Source organism: Fringilla coelebs (genome assembly GCF_963513975.1).
Source record: "Fringilla coelebs genome assembly, chromosome: 8".
Taxonomy (NCBI): domain Eukaryota; kingdom Metazoa; phylum Chordata; class Aves; order Passeriformes; family Fringillidae; genus Fringilla; species Fringilla coelebs.
This window is the reverse complement of record NC_140066.1, coordinates 13006619-13025137: the sequence shown is the minus strand read 5'-3', so window position 1 is coordinate 13025137 and position 18519 is coordinate 13006619. Positions and strand designations below refer to the sequence as shown.

The window sequence follows — 18519 nt, the reverse complement described above, 5'->3', positions numbered from 1 at the left end:
ACCTGAACTCATATTGTGAGCAATAGAGATGTTGGAATTCACTTGAATAACATGAAATAATATCTCAGTTTTTCCTCTGAAGGTTAAATGTTTGTGGTGCCATTTATTCCATCGTGTCCCTGTCTGCTCCTTGAACTACCTGGTTAGAGGTGTGCAGACCTCACATCTCTGCCTGAGGCTCTGGCTCCTGTGGTTACACAGGCAGTCAGGGTCAGCTCAGGTACACCTGTATTCCGGCTTGACTTGCAGTTACTGAAGTCTCAGTTAAATCTAAATGGGGCCCATCTGCTTTCTGAACTACAGTGCCTGCTTAGAGTAAGGGGGAGTGAGGCTCGTATCATCAATTTTGGTCAAATATCCAAGGTGCTTAAGCATTTTTAGACATAAATTTTCTCAAGTTCAGTCATCACCAGTTAGACATGAATTTGTTTGGAACTGAAAATTTGGGTTAATCATAAATCATAAAAAAACCCCAACATAATCACTCTTTATATGAAGAAATCACTGTAGATAACTTCTGTGCATGTAAAAATACCATGGGCTAATTAAAATAAAATCTTAGGACTTGGGCAGTTAGTGTTCTGAATTGTTGCTTGCACTCCTGAGTTGACCCACAGCTTCCTTCAGCCTGCAGGGCTAAGCAGGTCTGGGAATTGAGCATCCTCCAGTGCCTGTTGGGAGCTCATTTTTTTCTAGTTCTTGGTGGACAAGTTGTTCTTAAACTGGGACGTGGCAGGTGTGCAAGGGAATAATGAGGAAGCTCCTGAAACATGAGACTGTTTCACTTCCCACTACCCACACAAACTTTTTTTTCCCCCCAGTTTTGCTTCCCTTTTCTCCTGAGTGGATCTGCAGGTCTGGTCTGTCTTGTGTACGGTTTCCAAACACAAGCAGTGACCTCCTGCTTCTTGTGTCCATTCCTGTCAGGGGTTTTAGTGCATAGGAACCACACCCTCTCATACTGGTCCATCCTTTCTTCTGTTTACTCTTTTGTTTCTTGCACATTGTTTTTTGTTAGGTCTTTGGCTTATCTACTCGCTTTTACCTTGTTCTAAGCAAGGTAACAAGCAGCTAACCTTTTTCTTGTAGCTGTTGTCAGTAGTTTCTTATGCCTTGTTCTGAGTGTACTTTACTATTTATAAACATTTCTTAATGTGGAGTTTTAAACTGAGCAAGGTAAACGCAAAACTGAGAAGTCCCTATGGTACAAGTCATGAGCCAGCACATGATAACATAATATTTTTGATGGTTTTGATAATAATTTAGAATGCTAAGTGATTTCACCAAATATAGGTACTATGACTCTTAATATTTCATTGGGCTGTTTCTTGTATGATCCTCATTCTTTCCACCATTACTTTAGTAGCAGGTACAGAAGAACTTGAAGTTGAATTATTTGCTGTTATTAGTTGTTGTTATTTGGTTAGTGCTCATATCTAAATCAGAGTGCCTGTTGTGCTAAGCACTCTGCAAACATCTTTGAAGAGACAGTCTCTTCTCCAAAGAGTGGAGCAGATTAATACTTTAGTTGTTTCACCTTACTACTTAATGCTGCTCTTTTTGCACTTTGGTTCCATTTATCGAAGGGATATCTCTTCCACTCGTTCCTCTCTGTAACAGAGGTGATAATTCGGTAGCCAATTTTTATCTGGATGAAATGCAACTTCCCAAAGCATTAAAAAAAACCCCAAAAAAAGCAATGTATCATCGGATTGAATAAAGATGTTGAAAGACTTGTGTTCAGTGAGACCTTGCTGGGAGCTTGTGTCTAAAAAAGGAATATTTCCTGCTTTTAAAATTTGGTTAGAATCTGGAATTAATTATAGTTTTCCCACATGTATGTTGGGATTGAGATTGCTGTGTTTTCAGTTCTACAAGTGTTCTAGGTTATTATTTAAAATTTCTGAGCTGATGTTGCCTGTCTGAACACTGGAAGGGTCTTCTCTGACCCCTGTAACGTACATCTGAAGAAGTAAGCATATTGGAAATACTTTTTCATTGCCTTGGGCAGATTAAAATACACTGTGAACTCAAGAAACCATTGGTTTCATCCACTGTAGTTTCTAAAAGAGGTCTCTAGTAAAGACCTTATGACTTCCAGTCATAGAATGTCTGGAACACAGCAGTATTAGTTGCAAGACATTACAACTGTCTTTGTTAATTGGTCTTTTGTTACTGCTCATTAGTGCAGTGCCTGTACTTCTCTCTCCTCTTTCTCCCTCACCTTAGACCACAGGGGTCCAGATTGTGGATTTTGTTGGTTGTTTTTTAATCAGTGTCTATCTGCAGAAACTTGTTAGTCAAGAACCTGTCGGACAGCAAGTTGTCATTTGCTTCATCATGCTTGCTGTAAACAAAGAATGTTACATGATGTAACATTCTTCCAGTCTTCTCTTACGAAGTCTTTTTGCCTTTTTTAAAACATCCCTTTTATCTTACCAAGCTGTTCATTTTGGCTTACTCATGTTGTGTTCTGCTATCCTTTTCAATTCTTAGATTTTTCCAGGATGAAATACATTTTTGCTTTACAAGGCTTTCTTAAATGTACCTTCTCTACTAGTTTTTTCCAGTCTGTAATAGCAGGAGCTTAAGTCTGTACTCCATGAAAGATTTGAGATAGTATCTTTTATAAATACTGCAGTGAACTAGACTATTTCACTTTAAAGCTTTGATTGCTTGATGGTAGGTTTCAGCTTTGAACTCTCTTCTCTCTATTTAATGATCTGCTTGGGTTGATGGACTGGTGCTGGAGTTGTCTGTGGTCACTGCTCTGGGTGTCAAATAGGCTGCAGAGCGGAATGCTTTCCCAGAACATGTATGTGTGTGGAAGGCCACTTAAAAAGGAAGATTTTTAGGCTTTCCCAATTTTTTTGTTATTTATTCTCCAGCGTTCAGTGGTGTGTTTGCTTGGGCAAGAATTTGCAGTGAGTTTTTAGAATGCCTGTTTTATTTTCTGCTTCATGAATCTGTGCTTTTTTTCAGCTGCCTTGCAGGAACTCCTCCTGTCAGATTAGCATGTCCTAGTGGTCTGCATCCAGGCTAGGAAAAGAGCCTTTAATCCCTCATCTGATGTTGAGTGCATTGATCCTCTCCTCTTCAGGATGCTGTGAATGACTGTGAATGTATGTCGTTGTTGACTGGCATTATCCTCCTCCAAAGTTCCTCTCTCCATTCAAGACACTATGATGTATAGATGTGAAAATCCTGTTTCTATGTCGATGTCCAAAGTCATTCTCTCCTTCCTGGTCTTTTTGTCAACATTTGCCCCTAGAGGTTCCTCAGGAAGTGGAGATAGTCTTGGCAGCAGAAATGTGTCAGAAGGGACAGAAATTTTCACATAGCCCTACCAGTCAATACCTCAGTGTCCCTCACCAGTAACTTGTCTCCCTGGCATTCTAACCTGAGTATTTTCCCCAAAGGATTAGTTCATTGCCTTAGATCCCCCCTTTGTGAAGCTAGGATGATGTTCTCTTCACAGGATTAGGTGAGGATTAGCTAGTGTTTATCAGCGACTTGCAGATAAAAGAAGTGCTTTGTTTACATGTATATCTTTAGAATGTGTGGTCTCTGTCACTTGGTAGTGCTCAACTCTGCATTAGAGAAACATCTGATGTAGAATACTGTTATACAATAATTGATACAGAATTACTAACATGTGGATATTTAGAAGTGAATACTGCTTCTTGAAAATGGAAACATTTTACAATTTGAAAATATTCTGTCCTGTTCTCTTTTTTTTTTTTTTAACTAGTTTTATTATTATTGCTACCTTCAAAATGTTTTGTATTACTGTTGATACATAGGATTTTTGTGGACATTGTGGAAATATCAACAGTATTTCTGGCCTAATGACTGTAAGTACTTCTAAAGGTAGAAGGAAACCTTTTGAAAGGTCTTTCAAAAGTTACCTTCCTATGAAGACAGACAATGTCTGCTGTTACCTTTCAACACCAAATATCCCTAGTTCATGAATTATAGTAGCTGGAAGCTGAAATTCAGAGTGTGTGTTCTGCTTCTTTTATAATTTCTGGAGAAAAGGGTTTGCAGCAACTGTAATCAGCTAAAAGTCTTGTTGAAAATACATCTTGTTCTTCCCTAGTGCTATTGGCTCTGTGGGGCTTTCTTGGTAACTTGAACAGATATGACTCAGAAGACAGAGAGAGAACAACTGTGTTGTGTAGGAAGGTAAAAAAAGGGCTTTTTTACCATTTTGTTTTGGCCAACACCACAGTCAAGCTGCAATGCCTGCCTTTATTTTGTCTCTTTTGCTTCTTGACAGCCAGTGGAACTGGGGCTGGTATCCTGAATTGATCTTAACAATCCATGAGAAATCCAAGAGAGAACAAACGAGATGTTCTCAACACTGTGATATTTTTAAGTGCAGTAATTCCTAGTTTTCATAGCATCAAACTGCAGATTGCTGATGTGGATTGTTTTACATTGCAATAGGCCAGATTAGATGGGTATTGCATTAAAATATTATTTGAATTGGGCCAAATTTAGATCATTTGGCTTTTGGAGGCCTCTCTTACATGGAAAACGTCTGATCAGGAAGAAAATGTAGTAGAAACTTGTTCTCAAAGTAAAATACAGGATGAAAAGTATGCAGCAAGAGGGGGGATGTGGGAGTACATGATAAAATTCCACCTTCTTGGAGCCCATCTAATTATCCTCTCTATTCTCATTAAGTAGACAGCACCCTCAGGTCTGGTCCTTGTTCCCTTTGTCCTTTTTCCTTGGGCTTCTGTTACTCTTGAGGGCTCTCCTCATCTCTTCCTCCGCCCTTATGTTTTCAAAATTACCGCAGTCTATTCCCCTTGGAGAAAATTCCGTATTACTTGACAGCAAATTTGTTCTTTCTTTCAACCAGCTCCTTTCAGAAAACATTCTTGTGATAATTTCCATGAGAAATTTTTGTCCATGACATCTTGGTTTTGAAATTTTATTGCATTTCTTTCAAGTTCCTTATGGAAGGAGCCAGTCCTTAAGTGTTTGTGAAAGGCCATTTATATAGGTCCCAGGCATTAAGTAGCCAGGCACAGTCTGTATGCAATAACATATCTGTAACCTTTCAGAAACATTATCTTTAACATATTATCTTATCTTTTGCTCTAATTTCTCTTGGTTTTTATCCTCTATTGTAGCCACTTTCCCACATTTCTTAGTTTACATGAATAAAATTAAAAATATCATCTGTTAGATTAACATGGAAGTATTTCTTAATGTGTGAAGAAGTTACATTTTGTATCGTACACTTGAAATGGTGTCTTGAAGGAGAAAAGATCATATTGGTAGAGGGTGTGTGAATGTAATGGAAGAGACTGAGCTTCAGACCACTAAAATTACTTAGAATATTTTCAACCAACTTCAGTAGGAGTAGGAGCTAATCCAAAATTATTTTGACTAAGAAGGTAGAATTTTATTCGCCATGTGTTTGGACAGCAGCTTACTGTGTGCTGTGCAGTAATATTTGGTGTTCTGATGTCCATTCTGGTTGTGATTGTTCTTTCCAGATGTTCTGGGAACATGAAATTGATGTGGTTGCTATTTAGATAGGATGTTTGCTCAGTGCTTTTTTTACAAACTGCTGCTTTTCTACAAGCAGTGGAACAGAATCTCTGTCCCTGGGAAATGCTCTGCAGAATTAACGGTGCTTGAAGTCTTGGGAAATACTTGGTGTCCCTTGCCACCCTCTCTCTTCATCTTCTCCTCAGTACACGTTCTTCTCAGTTTTAGCTTCCAAAGATGAAAATCTTACCCCGATAATGTCTTGTGGGCATTACAGCCTCGCTTAAACTGCAGGCTCTGTTGGTCATGTCAGGTTGTATTCCAGTCATTTTCCCAGAAAATGCCCTGAGGAGCTTCATATAGGTCATTTGAAATGGTTTCCTATTCGTGTTTGTTATTACTGCCGTGGGATTGTTTAAGCATCCAAAAATTTGTTAGTTTTATTTTCAAAATCATCCTTTTGCACTGCTCTGACAGATTTGCTGTAGAAAATTGATGCTAAAATCTGGTTCCGTGTGTGATTATGGGGGTGTGTTACTTCCTCTGCCGCCCCAGCCTGCTCCGTTCTCGGGAGGCAGAGGCAGATCAGGCTGGAGCTGCAGCTCGGCGCAGCATCGGGATCTGCTCCAGTGTGGGATCCGTGCTGGGCTGGGTCAGGAACCAGCATCGGGATCCGCTCCAGTGTGGGATCCGTGCTGGGCTGGGTCAGGAACCAGCATCGGGATCTGCTCCAGTGTGGGATCCGTGCTGGGCTGGGTCAGGAACCAGCATCGGGATCTGCTCCAGTGTGGGATCCGTGCTGGGCTGGGTCAGGAATCAGCATCAGGAGCCACTCCAGTGTGGGATCCGTGCTGGGCTGGGTCAGGAACCAGCATCGGGAGCCGCTCCAGTGTGGGATCCGTGCTGGGCTGGGTCAGGAACCAGCATCGGGAGCCGCTCCAGTATGGGATCCGTGCTGGGATGGGTCAGGAGCGGCTCCAGCGTGTGGCATCCGTGCTGTGCTGGATCAGGAGCGGCTCCAGCGTGTGGCATCCATGCTGTGCTGTCTGGCTGCCGTTCGCACCCGCCCACCGCTCTCGCCGCCGCGCTCGGGCCCATGCGCCTTTTCAGGGGCTGAGAAAAGATGTCAATGAGAGGGGCGGGCGGGTTCGCCGAGCTGCCGGAGCAATTGATTCTTGTGTGCCTCTCTGAGCAGTCTGTCTGCGCAGCAGCACACGAGACGCTTTTGCACGCTTTTTTTTTTTTTACCCCACTAATGCCCTAGTCAGCAGCTTGCAAAGGAAGAATAGTATTTAAAAAAAGAAATAATAGCAGTCCTCTGTGAGCTGCCATGAGTGTGTGGACCAGAGCTAAATTTGGAAAGCTAAAGCTTATTCCATGCAATATTATTAGAATTATTTGGGTTTCCAAAGACACGCTCACATACATGTATGTGCTGCTGGCCAGCTTTTCCACGTGACTCGGCTAGATCCAAATGCAGTTATTTATAGATGGCAGGAGCAGCGATGACATTATCTTACAGCACTCCCGTCCTGAAATTATGGCACTTGTGTGCAGGGAGAGGTGGCCAGGTGTCCTCTGTGAGAATTTAGGCAGGATCTTCTGCAAATGTCCAGAAGAAGAGGTGGTCACAAATAACCCTTTCCCTCTCCCCCCAATTCTTTTTAATTTTCAGACAGAGAAACGAAAGGTATTGAAAAATCAGTCTGGGCTGTGATTTCTACTGGCTTCTTCCCTAGATGCTTGTAAAAACCACATTCATTTTTACACCTCTCCCTTCTTCCATAGATAACCTCTTTCTACCTATGTAAAATGATAAACATGCCCCTGAAGACAAGGAAACAGCAATTTCTAATCTGTCTAAAACGAATGTTCGTCGTTAGGCTTTTAAGTAAAAGTCTCTTGCTGCAGCCCTCCGTGTGCTTGCAGCTCAGCTAATTGAACCGAGGCTGCTCCGTGGGCACTCGAGCCCCGTCTTGGGGCAGCGCCGGAGCGAGGCAGCAGCGGCCGGGTGCCGCCTCTGCAGAGGGCCGGAGCCTCGCTGCTGGGGCCGCGCTCTGAGCCGCAGCAGGGGTTTCAGGTCGCTAGGGAAAAACCAAATACATGTCTGGGAGAAAAGTAGTTTTGAGAAGAGAGACAAGGAAAAAAAATATTAAAAACTCAAAAAGGACGAATACAAAAAAAAAGCTGGTCGGGTTCACAGAGTGGTCACACAAAGAAATGCTTCAGCGCAGCTGGCAGTGTGCAGGCTGCAGCAGAGCATGGGCACAGACAGCAGAAGATGGGGCTACCTCAAGGCAGTAGTGCTGCTGAACACTTTGTATTGTGAAACTACAACTAAAATAATCTGAAGATTGGGGTAGGGCTGTTTAGATGTTTCTTATTTTATGCCAGCTTGGGTTTTCTCTGTGGCCCTAATTGTAACAGAGCATAGGTGATTTGTTACTTTTGCTTTATTGGTAATAAATGAAAAAACATAGTGTATGTGGAGTCTTTAGGGGTATCAGAATGGCTTAGCAAGAGCATCCGTGGCTCACAAAGTCCACTCCTGTAATGTTACTATGTTTCAGGTGGGAAATATTCATTAGCCCAGAAGACACAGCTAGAGGAAATGGAACTTTAAGGATACAGAAGCCCTCCTCTTGATCAGATTAGTTACCAAGTTCCCAGTGCAGCTTGGGAACAATTATTTGGTATTTGACTTTGGTATATTAATTGAATGTTAATTAATTAGGCAGTTCTCAAGAAAAGGTGATTAGTACCAGAGGAGCAGAGCAGGTTGCTAGTAAAGGAAGATGACAAGGTTTGTGGGTTTGGTAGGACTCAGAGGGGAAAAAAGAGAAGTAATAACTCTGTTAGAAAACTACCTCATCAACTGGGCGGTGAGACGGGAAGCATTGCTGCCTTGAAACTGCCTGCACGCATCTGTCTGCCCTGTATTGTTTGAGCAGAAATCTGTTAAGCCAGAAACTGCTCTAGGCTGGGTTTCTGTTTCATGCTGTCCTTAACTGTTTTCGTGTTCAGCAGTTAGAAAGTGGAAGGATAAGGTTAGGGTACTTCTAGCTTAGTTCTGTTCAACTACAAAGTTTGGATAGTATGAAAAATGGTCCTGTAACTCCCAACTTTGAAAGCAAGCAGTTTTTTTTCCTTCAGCAGTTATAGAGAAGTTGGCAAAGTTTGTATTGCACTAGTCATACAAAAATAAAAATCTGAGGACACCTGATAAAACATTCTTTTCTTGTAAAAATATAAAATAATATAAAGTTAAAACAAAAAGCAAGATGGCAGAACTAAAAAGCCTAAAGTTCCTAAAATAGCGTTTGGTCCTTCTGAGTTCTGGCTGTGCAGTGTTAACTTTGGAAACACGTTTCTGCTATAAATTTTGGTTGTGTGGTTTTTGTAATTTTTTTCTCTCCTTGAAAGCCTCTCCAGATGTTTTACAGTTGTTGTTTGAAAATGTTCCATGGCAGACACAGAGACTGCGGGCACAGAGCAGTAACCCCTTGATGTGGTGGTTGTGGTTTTTCCTTGCAAAGAGAGGAAGGTGTATGATCCCCTCTGTTCTGTCACAAATGGTGTGACCTTCAGCACATCACCTGCTCTCAGTTTCTTTCATCTTTAAAACTTAGCCAGTAAGCCATGTAGCCGGATGGCCACTTCAGCAGTCTCTACTGGAGCTCCCCACGCTGTAGCTAAGATGTCTTTCTGGGATAATTGTGAATACAAGCCAGATTTAAATACTTTCCCAATGCAGACTGATTGAATTTCCTCTGTTCACAAACACAGATTTTATTTGATTCTAGAAGACTTCAAAAAGTCATTTGGGCTCTTAGCTGAGAATGCATTCTCCCTAGATCTGTATCTCACCCTTCCTCTGCATCTCCATTTATGGAAATTCCGCACCTTACCCCTAAGGGTATTTAAAAGCATTTAAAAGCTATGTCTTTTTTATCTCTATATTATTGGTGTTTCTGCTGTGGATACAGTTAATGCTTTGTTACTCAGTAAATCAGAACACTGCTGTCAGTCTTCCCTGTTGTAAAAAAGAAAGCTCAAACTCAAACCCACCAAAACCCCTAATCCATGTAATCGTTTCTTGCAGGGTATATTGATAGGGGTTTTTTCTGATAATTCTGATTACTTTTCTCCCCCTTCTGTGGCTGTACATTGTGGTGGAGTAGAGAGAAAGAACTGTGCATTTCCCATGCTTGAGTCCCACTCATGAAGCCAAGGAGGCTGGCTGGGTGTGCTTTGGCAGTACAGCACAGCTACTGCCTTCATTGGCCCTCTGAGCAGTCTGGTAATGCTCATTTCTATTAGTGACTTAGTGGTTTAATAGTTTGGTAGGCCTTAAGTTCCCTGCCATTTTGTGTTGTGTTCAGCTAGACCTAATTTCCCTTGTTTATTTATGGGAATGTCATGTTAAGCAGCACTAAAGCCTGACTGAAATCAAACTAATCTACGCTCAAGGTCTGTTGCCTGCTAGCATAAAGAAAATACAGAGGTAAGGCATGATTTGTTTCTGAAAAGTCAATTTTGGTTGTTACTCATTTTTTTACTTTCCTCTTGGTCCTTTTGAATAATTTGGTTTAGGTTTCCACCATAGGAAGCTGAACCTCCGGTTCTGCAGATATTATTTTCTTTCGTTTAATGATAGACACCAGATTTTCCCTCTTCCAGACTTCCATCCTTGTGGTGATTGTGCATGGCTTCCTTGTGTTCCAGCTCTTGTTAAATTCATCTGTTGGGTTTTTTCCTAGCACTTTCAGATGTCAGTAGTGGTATTAGCTCAGGAGTTGTTTACAGTAGTAATTGGAGGTCTGAGGATGGATTAAATGAAACTGAGCCTCTCACCTGTAGGTCACTGCTTTATCTGTAGACAAAGATGGGTTCAAGTGCATCAGTCTCATTTTTCAGATGTCTGGATTATGTATGAAATCTGTTGATGACTAGAACTGGCATTAGAAAACAAAAGCATACAGCAGTAATGAAAGATGCTGTTGTTTGAAGTCTAAGCAGTGAAACCAACAATTGGATGAGTAACAAAACAAACAGTCTAATGCTATTGGAGTGCATTTCTTTGAAAAGCCTTATCCAAGATTCACTTGCTGGTAGCCTTTCACCAGTGTTGTCTTCTCTTTATATAATGGTTTGTGCTTTCAGATGTAGCAGCTTGGGCAGAGCTAAGCCTAAATGAGATGCTTACGTATTTTATCTGGATCTGTACAGAGTGTTTTGTGCTTGCCAAATTGAGCCATTGTTGCTATGTTTCGTAATGTATTACTTCAAAGTTAATGTAGTGAATCTAGTAAGATCCTCTGCCAAGTTTTGGCAAGTGTAGAAGGAAATTAGGGAATCCCAGTTCCACTGAAGGCATGGGGTGAGGATAGCAGTATTCAAATCTGTGTCTCCAGCATGTACTAATTCCAGTTGGCAAGAGCCTTTGGGGAAGCCTACATATATATGTGTCTTGAGAGGTATTTGTGCAAAATTGAAGATATGCCAAGGCAAGCTGGACCCATATTCAAGACCAGATTTTGTACACGGTGTCAGTCTCATGCAGCAGTCCTGAAAGCACATGCTGAATAACTCTCAGGTTTGCAGTAAGGGTTTTATTGAATAAAACCTCAGTTAATTAATGTGATACTATATTCAGTTTAATTAGGTGTTCCCTTCATTATCTATTTTCCTACAAACCTGCATGATTTTTTGTTTTTTAATTGTAATACATAATTGCATTATAGATCCTACTGGGGCAAAGCTGTATATTTCTGCAGGACACAGCTGTAGCTATAGTAATGAAGGAGGCATTCTTGATAAAAGGCATTACTTACATATTAGGGTTAGAAATGTGTATCATGTCCTGTTTCACAGTGTTGAATTGTGGCTGTCAACTTTGTGTTCCTGTTGTCATTAGCAGGGCACTTCATGCCTCCTGAATGAGCATCTGAGCCAGCTGCCCCCTTCCTCTGCTGGGGAATTCAGTTCCATGCAGTTTGCTGTGCAGTTGCTGGGATGAGGACTTTTTAAATGTGTGTGCCTTTGGAGGGGATTCTCCTCCCTAAGGGGCGGGTTTGTGTGGGCACTTTTTAGATAAAATCAGTCCATTTAATCCAACTTGCTTGGACTTCTAAACTAACATCACTGATTTTGCCTGATGGAGAAGAGCAGCCACAATCCTCAGGTGCTCCAGAAACGCAGCCAGCTTGGTGCAAGCCTCCCGGGATGAGGTGGCAGCAAACACCTGCGAGTAAGCACTGGCTCTGTGCCATGGGCTGCTGTGTGCGAAGTGGGCATCTGCTGGCAGCCAGAGAGATAGGCCTGGGAGGAGGGATGGACTCCCTGGGAGCTGCTTTGCATCCATGTTGAACAGCCAGACTGCTGAGAAATTAGTACTTTTGCTTTGTAATTGGTTTTGTACATACTCCTTTTGTGCTGTCAGTGTTGAGGCAGACACCGAGCAGTAGCTTGTGTAAGGATGGGGTAGGGCTTGTCTGTCACAGGGTTAGGCCATGGAGCAGCACCTTGAGAGAACTGCAGAGCAGGGACAAACACAAATCTCTGCTAATGCACTGTTACATCCTGGGGTTGTGGCCCTGCTTTGCTGCCCGGTCGGACAGGTGAGCCAGCCACTGCCAGGCTCTGCTGGGGTATGCGAGGAGGAGAGCTGCAGGAAAATCAATCCTTGAAAAAGTTTAACATGAGCAGTTTCTCCCTCTCTCCATTTCCTAGCTCTTTAAAAGCAAAATGGCTTTTAAAACACATGGAAAACATCTGATTTTCAGTTTCACAAAATTGCAAAGATTCAATCCTTTTAATGCAATTGACCTCATTTTTCTAATACTGTCAGCACACTGAGCTTTAGGTAGTTAACATTTTCAGTGTATTTTTCCAAACATGATATAGTCTCCATTTTTCTATGTAGGAAGAATAACTCCTCTAAATAACCAAGACAATAGTTATTTCCACTCCTCTCATTCTCTTCTCAGTGCTGCTTCCCTTTCCTCCCCACCAAATTACCTCACTGGATGCTTTATAAAAACTGTATTTAGATTGCAGTCTGTAGAGGAGAGAGCAGAAAGCACTCAGTAGCTCTGTATTCTACTTATCTGGAATTCTCCATGTAAAAAAACACAGACTTGTTTCTAAAAGCAATATAAAATTAATGGATATTATTGGTGAAAAATGATGTATTTTCTTACTTATGCTGTAAATATCTTTTCAGCCAAATGCATTTCCTTCTGAGACATGAAACCAATCTAGTGAGATGGTGCTGAACAGATAGTTCTCCAAATCAAACTCCTCCTTTTTTCCTAATATTTTCATTGCAGCGAATAAGAAATACGGATCTGCCAGTCTGCCTATTGAACTATCTACTGCAGCTTAACTGCAGCAAGGAAGCAGTAATCCTATTGTGCTCTTCCAGCAGTCTCCCGGGAAGCAGAAGGCATTGAAATTACTGAGCTGTTGTCCTATCCCCTCCTCACCTGTCTTTGTGGCTGTAAATATAGTGTCTGCCTGTAAATAACAGTTTGCTGCACCTTTAAGCACATTCCCTAACAAGAGGCAGCGATTTACTGAGGTGATAAGCTGTAACTAATACTAGGGTATCATAATGGGTAAATAGATTAGCACTGTGCTTCTCTGTATTTTGCTTTCTAGGGAGCTGCGGCTCCTGCACTCGAGGTGCTTACTCTGGCACTTTGCAGCTCCCAGGGCCGGGCTGGGTGCAGCTGGGGAAATGCAGCAGTGCCTCTGTGGGGGTAGCATTAGCTGCGCGCCCTGGTTTCTTTACTTTTTCTGGTCCCTGGCCCAAAAAGGGTTGTAAAGGGCTGTACCAATCTTCTGTGCTATGGCTATAAAATGACATTTGGGCTGCATCATCAGCATCCATCATGTAATATTTACAGGTATGCCAGCATCATTTGTTACCAAGAAGTATCAAGTGGGGCAAGCAGCCTGGGCGTGATCTATGGCTTCACCCAGCTCAAGCTCCTTGATTTTCCTAATGGAAGGGCCCCAGCACTTACAAAGCACTTGTGATGCTGCTGCTGGGTGATGGCAGTCGTGTCTGTGAGGGATGGAAAGGTGCCACGGAGCGAGCAGTGGGGGCCTTTCTCTCTGTACTGCCTGGCAGGTTTTCAGCACAAAAGGGCCCTTACAGGAAAGGAACAGTACCAGGGGATGTGGCCGGTCCTAATAATTGTGTCGCAAATCTTGTGATATTTGGCACGTTCTTAAAGACTTGGCTCCTAGAGGCAGGGGATTAAATAACAATTGCTTCCTTTCTCTTTCAAGCAAGGCTTAGCTCTGTGGTTGCAGAGAAATGCTTAAAATGTGACTTGGTCTGACTGGGAGGGAAAAAAAAAATTGCCTTCCAGCCTTCTTTCCTCTCCTTGTTCACAGGATCCCAGTGTGGATACATTGCCATGTCTTATGATTTTTTTCAATGAAAGAATTTAAGACTATTGGACACATCCAGAAGGACATAAAGTGTTGCCAACTTTAAGTGCGTGGGAGTATTTATGAGTATTTTAAGGAGAGGTCAGTCACATTCTGTGCTGAGACCCACTCTTGCGATATCTGGTCCTCTTCAAAGAATAGAAAAACAAAAATGGGACTGGGTAGCGGCAAACTGAATATCTCTGAATTGATTTTTTTCTCTTGCTTCCTTAGGGAAACCCCTTGGGCTAGTTGTAATTGAAATTTCTCTTGTTTTTAAATCTGCATTTCTGCTTTTCACAAATGTGAAAGCTGAGGCTGCTCATGTCTGTGTTGGTTTCTTAACGCAGCTGTCATTAGCAAATCGGTATTGATTTATTCCTATGGAAATAGATCAGTGCTAAAAGTGAAACACAATCCCATTAAGAATCATACAGGTTTTGCAAATGGAGAAAAGTAGGTCAAATATTGCACCAATCATCCCAGAGAGTGTCCCTTTAAGCCAAATAAATGTGTGAATACACTTAAACTGTCAGTACGTTATTTGATTGCCATTATTCTGTATCTTTTTGCATGAGCTAGCAGAGCCCTCTATGACGGAACAGGGGTTGAAAGAAAATGTCAATTTTGGTGTATTAACCCGGTTGTGTTCTACACATGGGCTGTGTGCACATGTAAGGATTCTTCCTTTCCTCTCATTGCAACAGTTGAGTTCAACTTAAGCAGGAAAGGCACATCATTGTATGCAAGGGACATTGTAGCAATGCAGCAGAGGAACACGATTTAAATCTCATCATTAAACTGCCGCAGCAAGGGGCTGCGAGAGATGGTGTGGATGGTCCATCTGCAAAATCTGTGCTCCTGTTGTACAAGGAGGAGGGGCCGAGGGGGAGAAAAAGCAGCTGCTTGGCTGTGCTATGAGAGGGTGAGACTGACTGTTGGCACCATCTGTAGCTGTCCTTTGTGCTTGCTGCTTTATCTGTTCATTATAGTATGATACTGAAATTCTCGTGCTTTGAGTGTAAATGAGTTGAGATACGCCTAATACTGTCAGCATAAAAAGCAGTAACTAAGTACACTAAAGATGAATAGTGTAATCTGTAAATTCATTTTGAGTTTGTTTTATCTTGCTTGAATAGCCCAGGAAGTGATGTTCTCCAGAAGCCAGCTGTACCAGATGTGTGTTGGCAGGGTATGTATTCATCTTACGGAGCAGAGAGCAGAGCACTGGAGGTGGATGGGGCAGGAGAGAGGGGAGGCTGCCCTGTGTGTTCCAGCAGAAGGGAGTAGACTCTTTTAGAGGGAGGATAGAGCAGGTCAGAGGGGAACTGCTAACTCCTAAGGTGGCTACAAACAGCTTTGTTTTCATTCCATGCACAAGTACCAACACAGGGAAGAGAGTGATTATTATACATGGTACATGAGTTGAAATGTCCTGAGGGAGGAAAGGTTGAACTATAATGAGTGCTGATAGGGATGAGTAAATTTCCTAGGTTTTTACCTGCAGTTTGTTAGTTTCTAAAAACATGAGACCTCTCCAGATAACTTGGAGAATAAAACCATCCAGCTTATCTTGAGGACCTCTTTGTTCTTTGATGGTTTACATTTTCCCTTTATAAATCTGCATACTGGATATTGGTAATAATAACAACTCATTAAGGTGTTTTCTTATCTTCACCTCACCAAAGCAATGCTCTCGTTGGCATATTCTTTTTCTGGGAGTTACACTGCTTTTTTTTCCAAGCAGGTTTGGCTTTTGTTTGCAGATTCATGCCCTCAGATCCATTGGGTTGTTGCTTTTTATCTTACTTGTCAAGTGCACATAGGTGTGCAGAAGGAGCAACTCCCTTCTCCCATCATAGCCTCGTCTAAGATGGATGATTCTGTAGTAATTACACTCGGCTGTGAAAGTGCTCAGCATCCACTATTACTCATCCACTATTACTCCGTGATGGCTGCCTTAAGTGTTCAGCAGAACACTTTGTTCGTGTTTCCCGAGCTCAAGTGGCTGTGGGCAAGGGAAGAAACCCTGTGAGGCAGGAATTTGTATCGCCAGGCGGCTGGAAAGGGGGAGGGGGGCCTTTGTCACTGGCACATTAGTAATGATATGCCAGGGATAAAAGGTGAGTATAATTTGATCAAATGCTTGTTGACAGATTCCTTGGCTAATAGAGAAGCAGCTTAGACTGACACTCGTTGCTGGAACATTTCACAGCGCTTGAGGGAATGCTTTTTGTAGGCTACATGTGAGGCTGACAGTTTCCGAGTGACCATATTTAGTTACATAAAGAAACGATGGCCCCCTTTTGTCACAGCAGTGCTCTAAAATGCCTCCCTAAACACCTCTCTTGACCTTCTGCTTGATAAATGCAATAAAATTGCTACCCTTTCTTTGTGCAAATGTGTGATTAATTCACAGCAATGGCCCAGGCGATAAGTATTTTTCTTGTGTGGCCATTTAACTTGAGAAAATCCAATTGTTTCTTGTACTGTAAAAACATACTTGTGTGTGGTTTTGGTAAAGCAGGTTCTTTTTTCTGCCCCACAAATATGACTTTGCATTTAGTCTCTTAGGAATTTGTTCTGTGTTAACAGTACATGTGAGTATCTGCTGGGAAAAGAAGATGGTGTACCCTGAAATGATAGTTAGCTACTGCTTATTATGTCATTTGATGAAAAGAAAACCATTAGAAAATTAAGGCTTGAAAACAGGGGCCTCCATTTTAGAGGATTCTGCACTTGTCTCTTTTAAACGAGCAAGGCTGAAATTACATCCAGAGTTTCTTACTACCCTAAACCGCTATGGCAGCTTGGGTTTTCAGTAGTCTTCTGGTTCTCACCCACCCATATAATCTGTTGATTTGTGTTCCGTCTGCAACACCTCAGGAAGGCACTTAGTTAAAAATTAAACATGAAGCATTTTTTTGTTCTGAGAGTTTTGTAAAGCATCCTTTAAAGAAGAAAAAAGCCCAAGCACTTCCACTTGAAAAGTTGATTTCTTTCCACTGCAGGATTTTTCAATTAGTCTGCACTTTGTTCCAGTTAAACTCCTCACTGTGTTCTCATACCTGGCTGACTTTTTACCAGAGCCACTTCTGATGGTGGAATTAAAGAGGCAGCTTTAAGTCTCAGGTGGATGTTGCTCGAGGCTTCGGTGGGGTGTCTTGGCTGGGTGCACCCATTGGAGCAGTGCAGGCACTTTCTGGGGCTCTGCTTACTGCGGAGTAGGTGGTTTCTATAACAGGGCCTGGTCTTTTCTGAGTGTGGGTGCATAAGGGAGAGGCCACATTTTCAGGAATAATGACCCCTTTCATGTCTTTAGAAGGAGTTGCAAGTTCTTCTTCCCTCTAAGAAATCTCTGCATCTTCATAGTTGATAAGCATGATTTTCCTGTAAGCACAGAATTACCCTCATTGACTACAAGATTAGGCACATAATGGAAATACGCATTTAGGGGTTGTGCTGGGTCAGATATAGATTTAAGTGCCTAACTTTGTATCCATACATCATTCTCCTGTTTATCTATTCAAGACTGGTAGCTCATAGCAGTTTTGGAAATTAATTTGTGCACGTGGGTTTGTCTCCAATTAATCTTATGAAAAAAAACCAACTGAACAGAAAAGAGGTCTTTTTTCTTTGCTCCCCTCTGTCTTCTCTGTGTTTTTGTTATGTTTCTGTTAGTGTGAATTATTCTGCATCTTACTTCACTTGTAACAGCTATCCCATGTCCTTTGGCTTCATCCATTCTTCATCTCTGTGCTACTCAGACAAGTTCTCTTGTGCCTCCTGGGCTATGCAGAATGTTTGTAACTTGGGTAAAAATGTTCTTCTGATAGAGTAGGGCAATTACAGACTCTGATAGGATAAAAGTGTGAGTGGTGGTTCCTGGACAAGCTTTGCTCTTGTGCTGTTTGTCTAGGTCATGACTCCTGGTACAGCGGCTTGCACCTGCACTGGGCTGTTGTGGTTCCTCAGATGTGTGCTCACTGTCATTTGTTCTGTTTGCACAGCACTGCTTTCATCGTGGTGTGAGGAGCTGGGACGGCTCTTGCTGCTTCGCCACCAGAAAAGCCGGCAGAACGATCCTCCCGGGAAGCTCCCCATGCAACCCCCCATGAACTCTATGAGCTCCATGAAACCCACCCTCTCTCACAGGTGAGTCTGGGCCCAGCCCACAGCAAGCTGGACAGCATGTTCTGTGACAGATCTGCTCCCTGAAATGCTTGTTACCGCTGCTGGGGGGAGCAACACTGTTCCATGCGCTCCTCAGCACTACAGACAACAGGGTATCTGTAATTACAGCAAGCACTAAAGAAACTCAGATTTTCTCTTTGCTATTGCCCCATGCATAGTGAAGTGACACCTCTGTCTTCAAATCTGTGCTCAGATCAAGTGGCCATGCTTTCAAGCTTCAAGTCATGCCCCAGAGATAAACATGTATGTCGTGTCTCTATTCAGACACTTGCCTGATGTTTATTTAAATATAATTGGCTTTTCTTGATGTTGAAAACATTTCACTGATGTTCTGTGTTTTAACCGTCATTGGAAATGTATTGCAAAGCAATTGTA

General features: G+C 42.2%; 1 protein-coding gene across 7 annotated transcripts in view; it reads left to right on the top strand.

Annotated features, from left to right (window-relative positions):
* The window catches only part of ZMIZ1 (zinc finger MIZ-type containing 1), a 335745-nt gene that overhangs the window by 266265 nt on the left and 50961 nt on the right, over nucleotides 1-18519 (top strand). For all 7 annotated transcript variants that reach the window (XM_084210758.1, XM_084210760.1, XM_084210761.1 and 4 more), the window contains one exon: nucleotides 17961-18105. In XM_084210758.1, coding sequence (XP_084066884.1) covers nucleotides 17961-18105 — 145 coding nt within the window. The remainder of the gene's footprint in view (nucleotides 1-17960; nucleotides 18106-18519) is intronic.